Source organism: Triplophysa rosa, linkage group LG21, assembly GCF_024868665.1.
Source record: "Triplophysa rosa linkage group LG21, Trosa_1v2, whole genome shotgun sequence".
NCBI classification, from domain to species: Eukaryota; Metazoa; Chordata; class Actinopteri; order Cypriniformes; family Nemacheilidae; genus Triplophysa; species Triplophysa rosa.
The window spans coordinates 10,054,778-10,071,458 of NC_079910.1; the positions used below are offsets into that span (position 1 = coordinate 10,054,778).

The 16,681-nt window shown below is 38.7% G+C and overlaps 1 protein-coding gene across 2 annotated transcripts; it reads right to left on the bottom strand.

Moving 5' to 3' along the window:
* Positions 1–3,525: 3,525 nt before the first annotated feature.
* klhl17 (kelch-like family member 17) lies at positions 3,526–16,561 on the bottom strand. Of its 2 annotated transcripts, none has more exons than XM_057319738.1 (12): positions 16,396–16,561; positions 13,218–13,479; positions 12,094–12,215; positions 11,089–11,310; positions 9,001–9,117; positions 8,693–8,906; positions 7,701–7,845; positions 7,191–7,358; positions 6,797–6,885; positions 6,568–6,641; positions 6,264–6,445; positions 3,526–5,806 (listed from the first exon to the last, which is right to left on the bottom strand). In XM_057319738.1, the coding sequence occupies exons 2-12, from the start codon at positions 13,429–13,431 to the stop codon at positions 5,578–5,580; spliced, it is 1,776 nt and encodes a 591-aa protein (XP_057175721.1). In that variant the 5' UTR covers positions 13,432–13,479; positions 16,396–16,561; the 3' UTR covers positions 3,526–5,577. The 2 variants fall into 2 exon arrangements, with proteins under 2 accessions (XP_057175721.1, XP_057175720.1); XM_057319737.1 differs by lacking the exon at positions 16,396–16,561 and adding an exon at positions 15,550–15,702.
* Positions 16,562–16,681: the final 120 nt, after the last annotated feature.

The following is a 16,681-nucleotide window of genomic DNA, read 5'->3' on the forward strand; positions in this document are numbered from 1 at the left end:
ACCTTGGGGTGTTTTTAATGAACCACGTGTGTAAGAGACAGTCACGGGTGCCAGAGTTCTCACAGTACAAAAAAACAGGGTGCAAGAGGTGGAATAAATGAGACTTTGAAGGGACACATCAAACAGGTGTCATTTTTGTGGAATATTTTGTGGAATTTCTTGTTAACTTGTCAAACTGACTTTAGATTTGGAAAGGTGACGTTCAAGATTTCAAGTGCCAATTGCTTCCTTGTTCCTAGGAAATCATGTAATTGCCAAATAAAAATGAAAATGATTTCCCAGACATTAGTTTCATTGCGTTTCAGTGTATCATTATTATATAAGATTAGACAGTTTTGTCTTTCTAGTTTCGTATAGTACAGTTCATTGATCATAAAAAAGTTTCACAGCGACGCACATTTTTTGCCCGTAAGTCTATTAGCCATTGTGTATATTGTACAAAGATCACGTTAACAATATATACACCTTAAGCTTATGTACAGTAAGACAAGGTGAGTTTTAGACACTATACAAGCAAAAGAATACACATCTTTCACTGTCTGCTGAACAAGAATACAACAGTTTTCTTGGTTTGTTTTTCTTAACATGTGTAACAGAGGAAACCATTTTTTTGTTGTTGTTGTTCATCTGTTTTATTGTTTGTTTGTTTCAGGCATGTGCAAGTGATATACTATATTCTCATATGCAGCATTTCTACAGAATGTGAAATGTTAACGTAATTATATCGTCGATGTCCTTCCAAAACCTTGGATGTCGAAATTTGCTCTTTCAAAGCCCAGTGACAAACATATGATTTATGGCAAAAAACAAGAATCACAAAATATGGAGATACAAGGTTTCAGAAGGACAACAGCGATATACATTTCAGAACTGGTAACGTAAATGTCTTGTGTCTTGATTTTCAAAGCAGTTGTTTAGATAAGTTTAGTGCTAGTTTGAGGACACTAAACAAGCATGTTCGAGCATGTTAGGAAGGAGCATGATTATGAATAACACAGTTTAAGACAATAAAGAACTGGGAGAACTGGTTTTGAAGTGAATTTACAAACCTTGACATTACATTTCATGAACATTGCCCACTGATCCAACAAACGGCAACAAACATCGACACTGCATTTAGAATGAACGAGTTTGTGTTCATTGGATCAGTGCAAATTAGGCTGTTTGTTACTAAAAGTAATGTAAATCAAAAACGCACTCATTTTATCTTATTTAAAACAGAGAAAATATTTGGTAAATTAAAACCATTCTGCATTCTGTAAAATTAAAGCAATTTGTTCTTATAATGTAGGTTTCTTGCAAGCTGCATCGTCACAGAACTGAGCTCAAGTGAATAAATCAAGCTTTGACATTTGTGTTACGAGTAGTGTTAGCTGTACCAGCAGCTGCCTTTCCATGATGTAAATTCATTAGGTCTATAAGCTCTCATAAGTGGAGCGGCTTCCGTTTGAGACATGCGCATTGCTCAGTGACATGAGCTAGACATCGACTTTGCCTAACAACAGACGGCTATTGAGGTTATACGCACATGCCAAAATAACATGAGACAATGCTACATACTCAAACAGTATCTTCTCGTCAAAGGCGAAGCTATCGTAAGACCCTCTCATACCAGATGAAGTGCCCAAGTCTGTACGTGTGCGTAAGTGCAGAGCACAGGTGTGCGTGCCGTGTGGCTGAGGTCACGGAGGGTAAAGCGAGAGCGCGCAGCTGTCTGCTCAGATCAATCACTGGGAGAATGGCTTCAAATGATACTCTAATGGGCTGAGCCTCGGAGCGGCCCGTCTCTTAATCCCAAAACCATCGCGGTTGCTCTTGTTATCTTACACTATATGAGACATTGGTTTAAGTATTTTACCTTGATCTCTGCACAAATTAGATAAATGATTTAAACGTCTCTCTTTATTAGGCTGTTGTCATGCAGTTGCCCCGTGTAACTTTAAAACGACTGTAGCCTACTTTTCATTTTTGTATCAGCTGGTCATGCTCTGGTATCTTTTAAATGTCAAAAACTTAATTTAATGCATGTTTTTTTTAACCTAACTAACATTTAATATTTATTTCTGTTATTTTATCTATCATGAATGGAGCATTTGAGACTTACTAAAACCACAACGCATCGTAGAAGTCATACTGAACACTTTCTGGTGTTGTGCTTTTGTTTTCCCACCAAAGTGATGTCACTTCCTGGAGGAGGATGTCATTTTGAACTGTGAGTTAAAGATATTGCAAGACGAACATGATTGAAATGGAGAAAATGATAATCCTGTTTTTATTTTTGTGTTATTTTGTGTTTATAATAGCCTATAAAATGTTTTACTTTTTAAATATTAGACATTTTTTTATTATTATTACTGTAACATTAAGACATATGATGGAAACTTGAAATTGTACTCCATACAGTAATGACCAATCAATAATGTGTTGACATCAAACTCACATTCCACCTGAAAACAGCTTTATTTCATGTACAGTAGTGTATTGCTCCATTTGACATTAGTGCAAACTCATTTTGACAGTTGTTCTTAAATACAGCAAAACATCACCAGAACAATATAAATAAAGGACATATTCAACAACATTACCATAAAAAAAGAAAGCCACAATCACATTAACATTGCACAAGGTTTTCCGATATTTGGTTATATACATGATATCCTTCAGTGGGGTGGATGGTTGCCCTGTTTTTATGAAAGTGTAGGACTCACTAGCACTACAGAATTGGTTCTGCAGTATCCATACACATACACACTCTGGACATCAACTTACACTGACCTGGAACGAGTTTCTCTAAGTCCTTAAAACAAGGAAAATAAATCATAACTTCTCAGAAGTTTTGAAATCATATAATATTATGCTACATTTCTAAATCTAAGTGAAATGGCAGTGAGCAAAAGTGATGTTATCTTAGAAAATTAACTTAACTGCTCACAAAACCAATAATCTGCCAGTCTGTGGTAAAATACACTGATAGTCGTTGTTACCAATAACATCACAAAACAAAACTATATACAGTTAATCAAGCTTTGAAAACTGTCAACCCTGGCAAATAAACAATGTTTAGAAAATACAATATACAGTGCTATGCATTTATGGTATTTATGTCAATAAAACCCAACACCTCATTGTGCTCAACTTCTCTAGCGATGAATAAACCTAGAATCTGATTTGGAATAAAAAAACTGATACCAATAAATGTGACTCGCACTGAAACAAGAACTTGATATTAAACTTGTGAGCACCAATCACTCTTTCAAAACATGAGAAATGAGAAAGTGCATCTTTTCTGTCACAGCTAGTTATAGTTTAGGTATGGCTATTGTTTGTAGTATCTGGTTAGTGATATATACGCAGGGCTGGGAAGGTTACTTTTAAAATGTATTTCACTACAGATTACAAAATGCATGCTTTAAAAAGTAATTTGTAACGCATTTCGTTAGATTACACAAATTCTGTAACCTAATCTAAATACTTATCAATACTGATAAGGTACGTAACACAAAGGATCACCAAACAGAGGACTTGGTTTTCCTCTGCATTTTATTTTAAACAACATTAGTTTTCCACAATATATCTTAAAGCAAAAAAGCACACAATCTTAGAAAAAAGAAAAGGAAAAATGCTGATGCTCAAAAAGGCAGCACAATGCATTAAGAGCTGGGGTGTGTAAACTTTTTTTGAATTGGAGGCTAAATGTACCTATTTTGTCTTCTGGGAAACATGTGGTTATACATGCTTAATGTAAAGGGCAGAACTAAATGAAAAAAATATTATCTATAAACAAAATAAAAAATCTTTACACATCATTCTGTTTAAACATTTTCACCCCCTTCTCTGAATTCTGCATTGTGTTTCATGGAAACTTGTTTCCATCACTAAATAAAAAAACAAAATTTCATTTTTTCAGAATTGCGAGATTTAAACTCGCAGTTGCAAGTTATGAAATCAGAATTGCATGAAAAATTCACAATTGCGAGATCTCGCAATTTTGACATTTGTATAGTAAGTTGACTACAACTTCAGTACAATACTGAAAAAAGTCAGTATTTTTCTCTCATTGGACTGACAGATGCAATTGTGAGTGTATATCTCTCACAATTCTAAGAAAATATATCAGATTTGTGAGTTATAAACTCGCAATTGTTAGAAAAAGTCAGAACTGTGAGATAAAAGAACTCCGAGATAAAAAGTCGCAATTACCTAAACAAATGACTTAATCAAGGGACTCGCAAAACATGAAAACAGTCTTTGATCATTCAGGTAACCAGACATTAAAGATTCCAGGGTGTCAATTTTTTTATGTGGCAATTTGTATAAATTGGCTCAAATTGTGTAATGGAGTATATGAAAACTTATATTGCGTGAAATAGCTTATTCAGAACAGTACTAAATCAAATTAATATGCAATTTCTATGAACCCAGATCCCTCTTATTTTGTTAAAATTATTCCAATTTTGCATATTCTGCGAGGGGCATGAAAATGAGCAGAACTGTAGTTTGGGATGCTTTTGCAGAATGCCAGAGTCAGAGAATCACCGATTGCTGTTTACATTAATTGCCTGTTACAGTTAATATAAAGTTTAAATGAAATAAATGCCATTGAAATTCCAAGTAATCACTTTGGTAATCTAAAATACTTTTCGGTTGTAACTGTAATTTGATTACCACCATTTAAAAAGTAACTGTAATGAAATACTCAAATTTTGTATTTTAAATACGTAACCAAGTTACGTGTATTTCGTTACTCCCCAGCCCTGTATATACGCATGTTATCAAGTTTGCACACAAGCTCAAACTCTCGAAGGCCTTTTCATTTTTTAACAACTGAACACAACCGATAAAAAAATACCTGATTCGCTTCCTAAATTCACATTTCATACCAATCTTCATAACACCTGTGCTCCTCTGATATGTAAGCTTATCCAAAAAACTACATCTTTCCTCTTTAAAGACAGAGGTGGTCTTTCAAACAATAGTGTCATATGTTGATATATTACAGTAGATAAATAAAAAATATGAAAATACATAAACATATATTAGGTTAACATGATTTGACCACACTCGTGTATTTACAGCCACCTTCCATGCGAGTCTGTGGTGAGATGGGGCAGCAGTGCACCTTTCTGCCACCTAGTGTGACACAGCAGCACTACAATATTATTGTCTGCCAAGACAATTTATGTAAACATGCACGGCAGATCCTGTTAAGAGCTACATTCCTATAGTAGTTTTTTGTATATATATTAATATCTTTAAAAAATCATAAACATAAATCATATATACATTTAGTTACATCACACACAAAGTGACCGCATAATGGCAGAGCAATATTATTTTGCACTTTCAAGCACTGTTTTTTCAAGGGTGAGGATCGTGGAGGTCTGAAGTGTGTGAGAGCGCGTTTTTTCCCCACCGTTTACCCTCATGATCTGTGGAATGCCGTCATGTTCCTCCAGGTTGAGGAAGGGCACTCTGGCCCATTAAACACTCCTCATCGTTCAGTGTTCACACTGAACAGTTGCGCCTCTTGGCCACGCAGGGCAGGCCGCTGGAGCTAAGCCGAGTCTTTACCCTTTGTCAAAGACTGGTGGAGGAGACAGAAAGAGTGGGAGAGGAAGGTGGTGGAAAGTTAAGCAGCTCCAGGACGGCGACTCCCACGCTGCTTCGGCGCGTAAACATGCACGAGGCGGCCACCCATTTGTTGCTACGAGGGTTGTACTTCTCTATGGAATTGAGACTGGAGCTGCCGTCATTGCCTCCAACTGCATACAGCCAGCCGTCCATGGCAACCAGGTCATGAGTACTCCTAAAGATCAAGAGAAAGTTATAGGCCCTATTGAAAATGGTACCGTGTTTTGTAGATTTGCCATGCTTGATACCAATACCATTAAAATATTATGATTCATAATGCTAATTTCAATAGCACAATGAACACTAATATGCTACTGAACATATTATATTACTAGAAATATTAATTTAATTAATTTCTTAGTAATTATTCAGGTAAACAATGGGTAATCCGAAAAAAGAACAAAAAATTATTAATTAATTATTATTTATTATGAACAAGTAATAGTAATAATAACAATAATAATAATACTTATTATTATTACTATACAAAGCTATTTATACACATTTGCAAAGTAGTACAATTGCTACACGTGGGTGTAACCAATGCTGCAAAAAGGTTGTTATCAATAGTTTTTATTGTAGTATCGGCTACTCTGACATCCCTATTAGTAACATTGCATAATGTATCAAACCTGCGAATGTTCATGGGCGCCACTCCTTCCCAGGTGTTGGTTTTTGGATTGTATCTTTCCACGGAATTCAGGCAGCTGGTGCCATCATTGCCCCCAGCAACATAAAGCATGCCCTCCAATACTGCCACCCCCGCACTGCTTCTCCTGCTCAGCATGTTGGCAATGGCAGTCCATGTATTACTCTGGAAAATGGAAAGAGAAGTATGAAAGTAACTAACGTCATCATTACTCATTTAACCATAGAGATTAAACTTTCAACTGAAACATGCCCTGCAGACACTTTCACCAGAAATGTATCACCTACCTGCGGGTCGTACTTTTCTACCGTGGCCAAGTGGGAGGAGCTGTCGTACCCACCAACTGCATACAGACTGCCATCTGAGAGAACAAACACAGAATCAGGTTGCTGGTGACATGAGGAAATTACATAGCTACAGATATGGTAACTGTGCTTTGCTTATACCAGAGAACAAGCTCTTCAATTACTATATCGGGCTTCTATATACGAAGCAAAAATAAAGGACAAGACTAACCTAGCGTGGCCACTCTGACATATCGCCGCCTGGTGCTCATAGCAGCAATGGAGGTCCAGGTACTGGTCAGAGGGTCATACCTCTCTGCACTACACAAAATCAGAGATATCAAATAAAGAAAAGAGCTCCTGGGAAAGGAAAACTTCAAAAGTACTGATTTATTGCATTGTTGATCAAACAATCATGCATTCGCATAATATGTAATATAATTATGTTCTCTTGACTAGCCGCCAATTCCTTAAACAAAACGTTGTGGTTTGCAGTTCTAATGAATTCCACCAGGTAATTTCCCTAACATTCCATGTACCTTAGACATTTTAGCATTGTTATTTCTAGATTAAAGTAATGAGTTCACACTATTATCACACCAGCCTGTTGTACAGTGATAAAATACCTGTTGAGACAGGAAGCACCATCATATCCTCCGGCAGCATAAAGCAGTCCATGCAGTACCGCTACACCTAAACAGCTCCTCCTCGTTCCCATGGAGACCTCAGGCTGCCACGTGTTGGTTACTGGATCATATGATTCTACAGTGGCCAAATCAGAGGTGCCATCATACCTGAGTAAAGCAGAGGGGAGGTAAGCAAGCTGAAACGAAAACTACTTGTGTATGCCTGTTATGTATAATAATGAAATTGCTGTTCATTTATGTCATTTGAAACTTGTATGAGATTCTTCAGAACACAAAGGAAGATATTTTGAAGAACGTTGGTAACCAAACAACACTGGCCCCCATTTATTTCCATTCTATGAACATAAAACCACTGAGACATTTCTCGAAATATCTTCTTTTTGGGTTCCACAGTAGAAAGAGTCATATGCAGGTTTTGAATGACACGGGGGTGAATAAATGATGGCAGAATTTGATTTCAGGGGATCTATCCCTTTAAACCCCACATACCCTCCAACAGCATAGAGTTTATTTCCGATAGCAGCCACTCCGACTCGTGCCCGTCGTGTTGACATGGACGCCACCATGTGCCAGCGGTCCGTCCTGGTGTCGTACGCCTCACAGTCTCCATGAATAGCAAAAAGACTACCCCCACCTGCAAGACGCACACAAAAGGTTTAAAAGTGCAATGTGTGATATTAAGGAGGATCTATTGACAGAAATGCAATATAATATACGTAACTTTGTCTTCAGAGGTGTATAAAGACATTACATAATGAAGCGTTATGTTTTTGTGACCTTAGAATGAGCTATTTCTGTCTACATACACCACAGGTGCCCCCGCCATGTTGTTTCTACAGTAGCCAAAATGCTCTACAGAGCGCGCTTTGTAAATACGTTATCTCCTTCAGCAAAGAAGCGAAAATGTAACAACATTTTTGTCCTGTGTCAGCCTCTGTAGTGCTTTGAAAGGGAGGGGGAGCGGTGAACTGAGCTGTTGGTTACAATTTGTAACCTCACCGCTAGGTGCCGCTATATTTCACAAACTGGACCTTTAAAGTCCCAGTGAAATTTAAAATGACAATACCTATTTTTTCATGAAATATTGCAGCATTTGTTGTAAATAGTTTATCAATGTGGGTCATTCTCTTTTTAAAATTCGTGTGCCCTCATAATCCTTAGTTAAAATCTGAAAATGCACATCAGTCCTGTAATGACTATCCATCTTAAATGACGTCTGTTAGATGGCTTGGGCGGAGCATCCATTAACTCCTCCCCCTCAACTGTCAGTCTGCTGCCAGTTCCATTTCAAAATGCAACGGCTGTTATTATACATCCAATCAAATCGCAGAGAAAGACAAAAGCCACGCCCACTAATCTTCTCATTACAAATTCCATTTCACTCGGAAATGCGCAAGTAAAAACGATGCAACTTCAGGTTCACAGGGACTTTAAAGCAGCAGACCCCTCATTACCGCCGCCCTAGGCCTCGATTCACATACCAACGGCAAAGAGCACCGGACTAGCACCCTCGCAGCGACGTGGCCGTGTGCGACTGTTGCTGAGCACGCCTCTCTGCTCGGGCATCAGATGATACTTCAGCGCTTCAATCAACAGGTCTTTGCACTCGGAGTGGTGACGCACCAGCAGCTCTGTATCCACGTTGCTCATCAGAAAGTCTCGTGTCAGCAGCGGTAGCCGCACACATTTCATCAGCTGAGGGATTAAAGAACACAAAGCTACAGAAACATAATCCTCACATTAATACTGTGATTGCTATAAACCGAGTTTGTCAGATGGAAGCGCTCACCCGTGGCACGTGCTGCCTCCGCCCGTCGATGTCGTGTTTGACCCAGCTAAGCACGGCTCTGTAGACTTCCTCTTCTGATGGGACATTCAGATTATCGCTGGAGATGAGATCCAACACCTACAAAAAATTATAAGAAAAGGTTTTGTGGTGTTAAATACGACTTCACACCGCAATTATCCGACTGCCCTGTACGACACAGCAACAGCATATGTCACTGATTGTTTGTTTATGCGGGGCAGTGGGCACGGTTGACATAGCTACAAGCAAACAAGTATTTCTCAGGTCTTCAGGCTTAAATATGATCCCACCAGCCTACAACAGCTGTTGAGAGAGAGAGTGAGCGAGAGAGAGAGATAATCACAGCCAGAAAAAAAAGAGTCTATCGTGCCCACCCCAAGCTAATGGTTCTCTCCAATCTGCAGGCAGATTTAATCAAATCAAACAACGCAGAGTCGCCATCAGATCGCTTTTATCTGAAAGAGAGGGTTAAAGCTGACAAAATCAATGTCACATACGTGCATCAACTTCTCACCAACAGTCACTGCATAAGCATATTCCAAAGTATGATTGACCCTGTACTGAAGAAACCTCCTGTGACACTGAGCGACACGCTGTGCTGATGCAAAAGCATTTATTTTAGCATCACTGCAATGAGCGCTGACATTATATCTTTGACATGCTGATGAAGACGAGAGCCGCTCCTCAACTTGAAGATGGTGAAGGTTTAAAAGCCAGCCATCCATCTGCACTGCAGTGAAGGTCAGGTCAGTACACATCACTTTTCTCCCTGGTTTGGTGTTACAAGGATGAAGGATCTCAGATCACGCAGCAGTTGAGCCACAAAGAGCAGGAGAGGCCGGATGAAGACATTTTGTTTTTAAAAAGCTCAAGGCCGGGACAGGAAGTGGTGTTAGTAAGGTATATATAATTAGACATCCGTAGCCAAAACCATTTTCCTGCAAGGATTGTTATGGCTCGGCTTCCCACGCGCTCATGCATCATTTAACAGGTACAAAGTACTTCCCTCCTTTTCTAGAAATTGTTTTAAGGTAGGTAGGAAAGGAACAAAATCTGAAAAGTTACCAAAGGTCTGGCATGTATTGTCACCAAATGTCTTTGACATCATTGCTGCCACATTTCAATTGACAGCTACAGAACAATGCTACTTTTATGATGATTTCTTTATAATTATAGAGTAGGGCTGTATGGTTTAAAAAACTGATATGTGATAACTTGCTAAATAATGCAATATACAATGTGACATTATAATGCTTTAAGTTTATAAAATCAGTTTAAACTATATTAAAGTATATTTGATATAAATTTAGATATAAAACCAAAATATGTGACCCTGGACAACAAAACCAGTCTTATGGGTCAATTTTTCCAAATTGAGATTTATACGTCATATGAAAGCTGAATAAATAAGCTTTCCATTGATGTATGGCTTGTTAGGATAGGACCGAGATACAAAAATTTGAACATGTGGAATCTGAGAGTGCAAAAAATCTACATTTTTAGAAAATCGCCTTTAAAGTTGTTAATCAGAGGAGCTGTAGCAGGCTGTTTGATCATTTAGATCCATACAATGTTTTGTTGGCTTTTGCCACAAATATTCACGTGCTACTTAAGACTGGTTTTGTGGTCCAGGGTCACATGTTTCTCATTCTTCTTGATCGTTCATTATTTTGCACACATCAGAGCATGTGCGTGCACTCCTGCAAACACATCTTCCTGGCGTGCAAGTCTCCCTGTTATCTGCACTGTTCTAAAATTTGGACTCCACATCACTTCTTGAAATATTAATATCATACAGTTACTGCAATATTCATAATGCACTGTGCACATCTGCAATATTTCCATAATGTAGATATATTGTGCAGCCCTATTTTGGGGCTTGACATTCCCAATCACCATTCACTTTTATTACATGGCAATAAGCAGCCAGAATATACAGTATTGTACTAAATTAACTTTTTCGTTTTTTTCTGTGGAAGTCGTGTGGGTTTGGAACACCACTAGAGCTACTGCATATGTATATGATGACAGTATTTAACCACGTTGTAGTCCCAATAACACATGGCTCACCTGTTTCAGTGGCAACAGCATAAACTCCTCGGTCTTGGAAACCTCTACGAAGTGCTGCAGGACGTACTTATGGGCCGACTTGAGCAGGTCGCTGCAGGAGTGAGTGTCTGCAAAGCCACGGATGCCCAGGCAGTTGGAGGGGTCCAGCTGGCTGAGGAGGAATTTGCAGCAGGCATCTCTCACACCGTTGAGCTGCAGGAGACTTGCTGCCGGCAACAGGGTCTGCTCGGAGTGTGCACATAAGAGAGGACCACGGGTGAGATAAGTTAAAAAAGAGAGGTAAGAGTTCAATTATTGCAAACTGAAAGTTATTAGTCTCAGAAGACTGCCTACATTTGCAAAGATGCAAATTCTAAGTTTGCATAAACCATCTAAAAATACCATCTTGCCTTACTGAGCAGACAAGAATATTATGTTTGGATATATATTCAAGGCTCGATATCGATTCTGAAGATTAAATGAATATTTCTTGCTAAAAATTGCTGTTATAATACATATCACTCTGGGCCTTAACTATTAAAGTCACCATGAAAGTGTTTTACACAGTGTTGATTATTATAAATGATTTATCCGTGCACACCTTTTTTTTAATTCATTTGCACTTGTAAATCTTTAATCAAAAACATTAAGCTCCTCTCAACAACAACTCTTCACCACATGACGTGAGCAACAAAAAAGAGGTAGGACTTTACTGACTGTCTAATGGCCAGGCATTTTTAGCCTTCGCCTCCAGGCCCAACTCACAACAAACCAATCAAAAAGGGAAGGGCAGAATAAAGCCCCGCCCTACATTTTTTTCTAATTTCAGAAGCCGTTTCAGTCGGATATACGTCACGATACGGAAAAGAAGTCAATCGCAACTTCAGTTTCATGGTGACTTTAAAAACTACAATTTAGAAACCCTTGTGAAGCCCCTAGAATCCTCCCACTTTTGACCCTACTAACTACAGCCTTATAAGTCTTAACATACAATGCATTCTTTAAAAGACACTAAAGGTGACCCACCTGCACATTTCCTTCCCCTACCACGATCTCAGCAGTGTAGGCATACTGCACCAGCTGCTCCAGAGCCTGAGGGTCAATGTCATGCAAGGTCACATGGGTCTGATGGCTCTCGGACATTTCATCTGCACAGAGCATTTGTCAGGTAAGTTAAGCAGGTGGCTCTGGGTTGGACAATACTGGAAGGCCATACAGTGATTTCATTGTTGGAGGTTGAATAGTATCTGTACTGGTCATATACAGTAACTTTCAGCAGTGCATAAGAGGAATCCATTTTCCAAACCTTCTAACAGTTTTCAACATTTTTTCATGCATGCAATGATTAACCATATTGTCACTGCAAATCACAAATCTATGTTTCTGTACGTCTTTGTATGACTACAATAATGAAGAAGATGAACGCTGAGATAAAGAAGTTTGATTAACTAAGAACTCAATTTCAGTGAATCAGACCAGCATTCCACGTAGAAATAAAATGCTCAATCACTTAAATTTGACTGCACTCTGATTCATCAAATCGCAGATTATGTTCTGACTGTATGCAGTAAAAAAACTGTTTTTCACTCCTACATACTTTTTATAAAAGAGAATTTATCCGTAGGTTTTAAATTTGCTGGTCCAATAGGATCCACAGACTTTCAAAGTTAGCGATCATATTGGTAACAGACAATGTCTCCGAGAACATCCTCCCACTCAGTGTCAGTACAAATTAGTCTAGATGCGATGTTGTAAGTTAAGCAACTTTTGACGTACACAATGGTGTCAGTGTAGTGTATGGTAAGTTCAGAATAGTCAAGGCTTTGAGCAGCCCACACTGTCCTGACACATACCATCACACTCCAGTCTGAGGTGCAGCGGGACTGATGAGCAATAGGAAAAACCAGGCACCTGCTGACCTGAGACCAGGACAGGGAAGAGAATAAAGCATGGAAACACAACAGGAGATGACAAAAGGCAGGAAGGAAAGGTTTGAAAAGGAAGCTGAGGTAATGTACACAGAACATAAACAATGACGAGTTCAGAATGCTTCGAGTAACTCAAAGAATACATTCAAAACGTCTTTACAAGACGTCCTAAACTCAAAAAGTGAAGTGCAAATTTTTTTATGTTAGAATACTTAGACCTACTTGTAAACATGGCATGGAAGTACGGACTGCAGGAGGCCAGCACCACCTTGTGCGCTTTGATCTCCTTGTTGGCCACATGGAGCACGATGTCGCAGAGCAAGCTCCGCTGACGCATGCGGTTCATAGACACGAAGGAGTCGTGGTAGTGCCTCTTGGAGTTGTGCGAGATGCTGTGGCCATCTCGGTTCAGCAGTTGCATTCCCCCTTCCATCATGCCGTTGCTCTCCGAGGCCTGCTGATGCCTGGACCTCAGTTTAGAAAACTGCAGGCGGAGAGAAACAAATATGCCCAGGGTCAACAGTAGAGAAGACTGTATGCAACCTCCAGAATGTAGTTTTGTAGCTTTTGTTAGATTCAAGGTCATTTATATGCTAATGAACTTCTAAATGTTGACACTAATGCACTTAACATTTACACTTTCCCTTCTGAGAAAGTGAACAAAAAATATTGATGACTCATCTTGCACTCACAACACTTTTTGTCCAATCAAATGCTCTCTGGAAAAATAATGTCCTGCCTCTAAATGACACACCCTGCCTCTGAAATAAAAATAAAAAGGTTTTAAAGTTTTAACAGTAAATATAAAAAAGGAAACCACACTTCATCAAGTCTTTAAATACTGACAATAAAACTAATTTTATTAGCCTGATTTATATCTAACCATTATCAGTCATTAACAGGCTATGAACCCATACTATTTATTTACTGCTTATTTTGTTATAATAATGGTGGCCACCAACTGAGATTCTGAACAAACAGTAGAACGTTGAAGAATCATTACAGGGGAAGCAAACCAGACCGAAGCTCTCAAGCATTAAATATCATGAAAAATATCACTTCACAAACTAATATATTTGCACTCATTTCACAGCTTACAGCTACATACGGCTTTCTACTCAAAAGTCAATGGCCTTTTCTGCTTGGCCTGAGGGCTCGAACGCTTTTTAATTTCGATCTCTCTCAAATAGAATCAGCAACCCGCTGCATAGATTCATAATACGAATAAAACTCTGTTCCAGCTAAAATCTCTACAACCAGGCCTATAAGAACCAGCTGCACACAATGATTCCTCCATCAAGAGCATCACTATAGAAACCACGGTGGTGCCTACGGTAACACATGCTGGTTTCTGTCATACACTTTGAGTGGGATGATTGGATCGAGATATGAGAAACATTTTAAAGGCGGGCGATAAACGACAATCAATCTCACGGGTGACAGAGAAGGAATTTCAGAATGCCATCTCTTCTCCTGGATAATCGTGGTCCTAAATAAGCGTTGCAGTAAACACCATTGAAAAACAACAGAGGAGGTAACAATCAAGTCAAAAACAGTGCAATGGGATCATTTGGTAAATAAAGCGATAATAAGGAGTGGTTTCCCCAAAATACTCCCCCTCAGCTCTACAACAGTACTCATGTTACTCCACATAACAGACAACAGAAATCACATCCAGTAATGGGCTCAGTAACAGCCAGAAGTCATGTGGCTGCCCACAAAATGGCAATAGGGTTTCAGATGTAATAATCATTTTGTTAAACAAAGCAAACACTGCGGTGAGAAACCTGAGGTCACTAATGAATCGTTTAAAACGTGCAGACGAGATGAAACTGTTGTCCGTATTTATTTGTAGTTTAGTAAGCCTTCAGGATAAGGTTTCTACAGTTGCCTCAGTCTAAAACAGTAACAAGTGAGAGACACTCAAGCTTTGCTAAAAACTTGTATTTTGTTACAAAAAACTTGCCCAAGTTAAATCAATTAGGATTTTAATCAGCACAAACTCAGTTAAAGAATTAAAAATCAAATAAAATGTTTCCATAACAGTATCGATAAATATTTTTCTATATCAGTACATGTGTTTGCAGATGATCCAACCTACGATCTTTGCGTTGCTAACATAATACTCCCATACCATAATGCTACATAATACCAATTAAGCTTCAGGAATACTGTAATAATTGAGTGAATGTAATAAAAATGGTATAAATAAAAGAATAAAAGAATTAAAAAATTAAAAAAAAATCGTGAATACATTCCGATCGCTTGTTAGAGATTTGTTTTACTTTTTGTAATAATTTATTATGATTTTACTGTAGCAGCAATAACTAACTACAGTATTGTGTCAGAAACAGTTACAATATTCTCTTTAGGATGTCCTGGTTCAATGAACCATATAACATTATTTTTTCTGCTCCAGTGTTTACTGTACAGCTAAAGACAGTCTCTACAAACAGCTCCAGCATCATTCTGAGTCAGCACACTGTGTGCCATCCAGAGCATCTCTCCCCCCCCTCCCTATCAGCACAAGATCACTTGATATATCCAGCATTACCTGAACTGATAGACGCTTTCTCCTGTAGTCGTTTGTCTCTGGTTCGTTATTTGATATTTTGGTCCAAGAGTGCAGCGTTCCAACACCACAGTACATATGAAAAATGCATAAAGCCTCAGTTTGGGGGGTTTGTGTGTTGACGTAAATGAAAGCCGCATGAGTGCCGAACGATGACGTCACACCTTAAGGTAGCTCCGGATGATGGTTGCCTAATTTAGTTTCTTCTTAAACGATGCAGTGTTGCAATTGCTTATATACAACAGTAGTGAACATTGTTTTGTAGAAAATTTGAAAAGTATTTTTATTGGACTGTTTAAAAGCTACATCTTAATTCTCAAATCACAGCACCTTAACAACAGCTCATTGTGTATGTACAGGAAATTTGTCACGTTCCAAACAACGAAAGTCACACAGTAAGTTAAAAGTGGCCTAACTTAGAATTATAACTAAAATCACGAGTCTGATTCTGTCTTGTTCTTTCAATGCTAACATCATTCTGCAGTATTAACCACATACAGAAATCCGATCATGACAGTTCACACACATCATTCAGAGATCGGCATACGCTTTAAAACTACAGCATCAGACACAGGGGAGGAGTGATCGACGTTATTCTAGCGCAAACCTTCAGATAGATACATTGATAAATCGATTATCGTCTGAACAAAGACCATCATTTCCGATAAGGCAATTTCGTAACAAGGCAGCTTTGAGACAGCGAGCATCTGTTTCGATATCGTATATCTTCATAAAGCAAGAATATGAGCAGAAAAATAAACAACTGCCACCTGCATCAGATGACTGAGAGGTTTTTAGTATTCGGTTTGCATTATAATTCAAACTCACCTGCCGTCGCCTGTGTCGGCTTGACTCGCTACTTTCTGTGTGGAGCTCTCTCCAGCTTTGTCCGTTTATAGTGATGCATGTGGTGATTTATTTTGTCGTTTGTGGTGGGTTGACACGCTACATCACATGTCGCATCAAAACAGACGTATGTCTCGGAGACCCGATCGGCGTTTCTAATATAATTTAATTTGCTGTTGACAGTGTCACGCCAGACACAAATGGCTGCGCCCTGCTGGCCCTTTTGTTGTTCCACTTTTATGTGAAAAATAAATAATACAACAGAGTT

Bases quoted from the DNA above. Each gene is read 5' to 3' on its own strand.
- klhl17 (XM_057319737.1), bottom strand. From the start codon at position 15,645: ATGTACTGTGGTGTTGGAACGCTGCACTCTTGGACCAAAATATCAAAT. The intron at 11,311-12,093 runs GTGGGTCACCTT...CACTCCGAGCAG, and splicing joins TAGGGGAAGGAAATGTGCAG to ACCCTGTTGCCGGCAGCAAG. The intron at 7,359-7,700 runs GTATGTGGGGTT...TGCTTTACTCAG, and splicing joins AAACTCTATGCTGTTGGAGG to GTATGATGGCACCTCTGATT.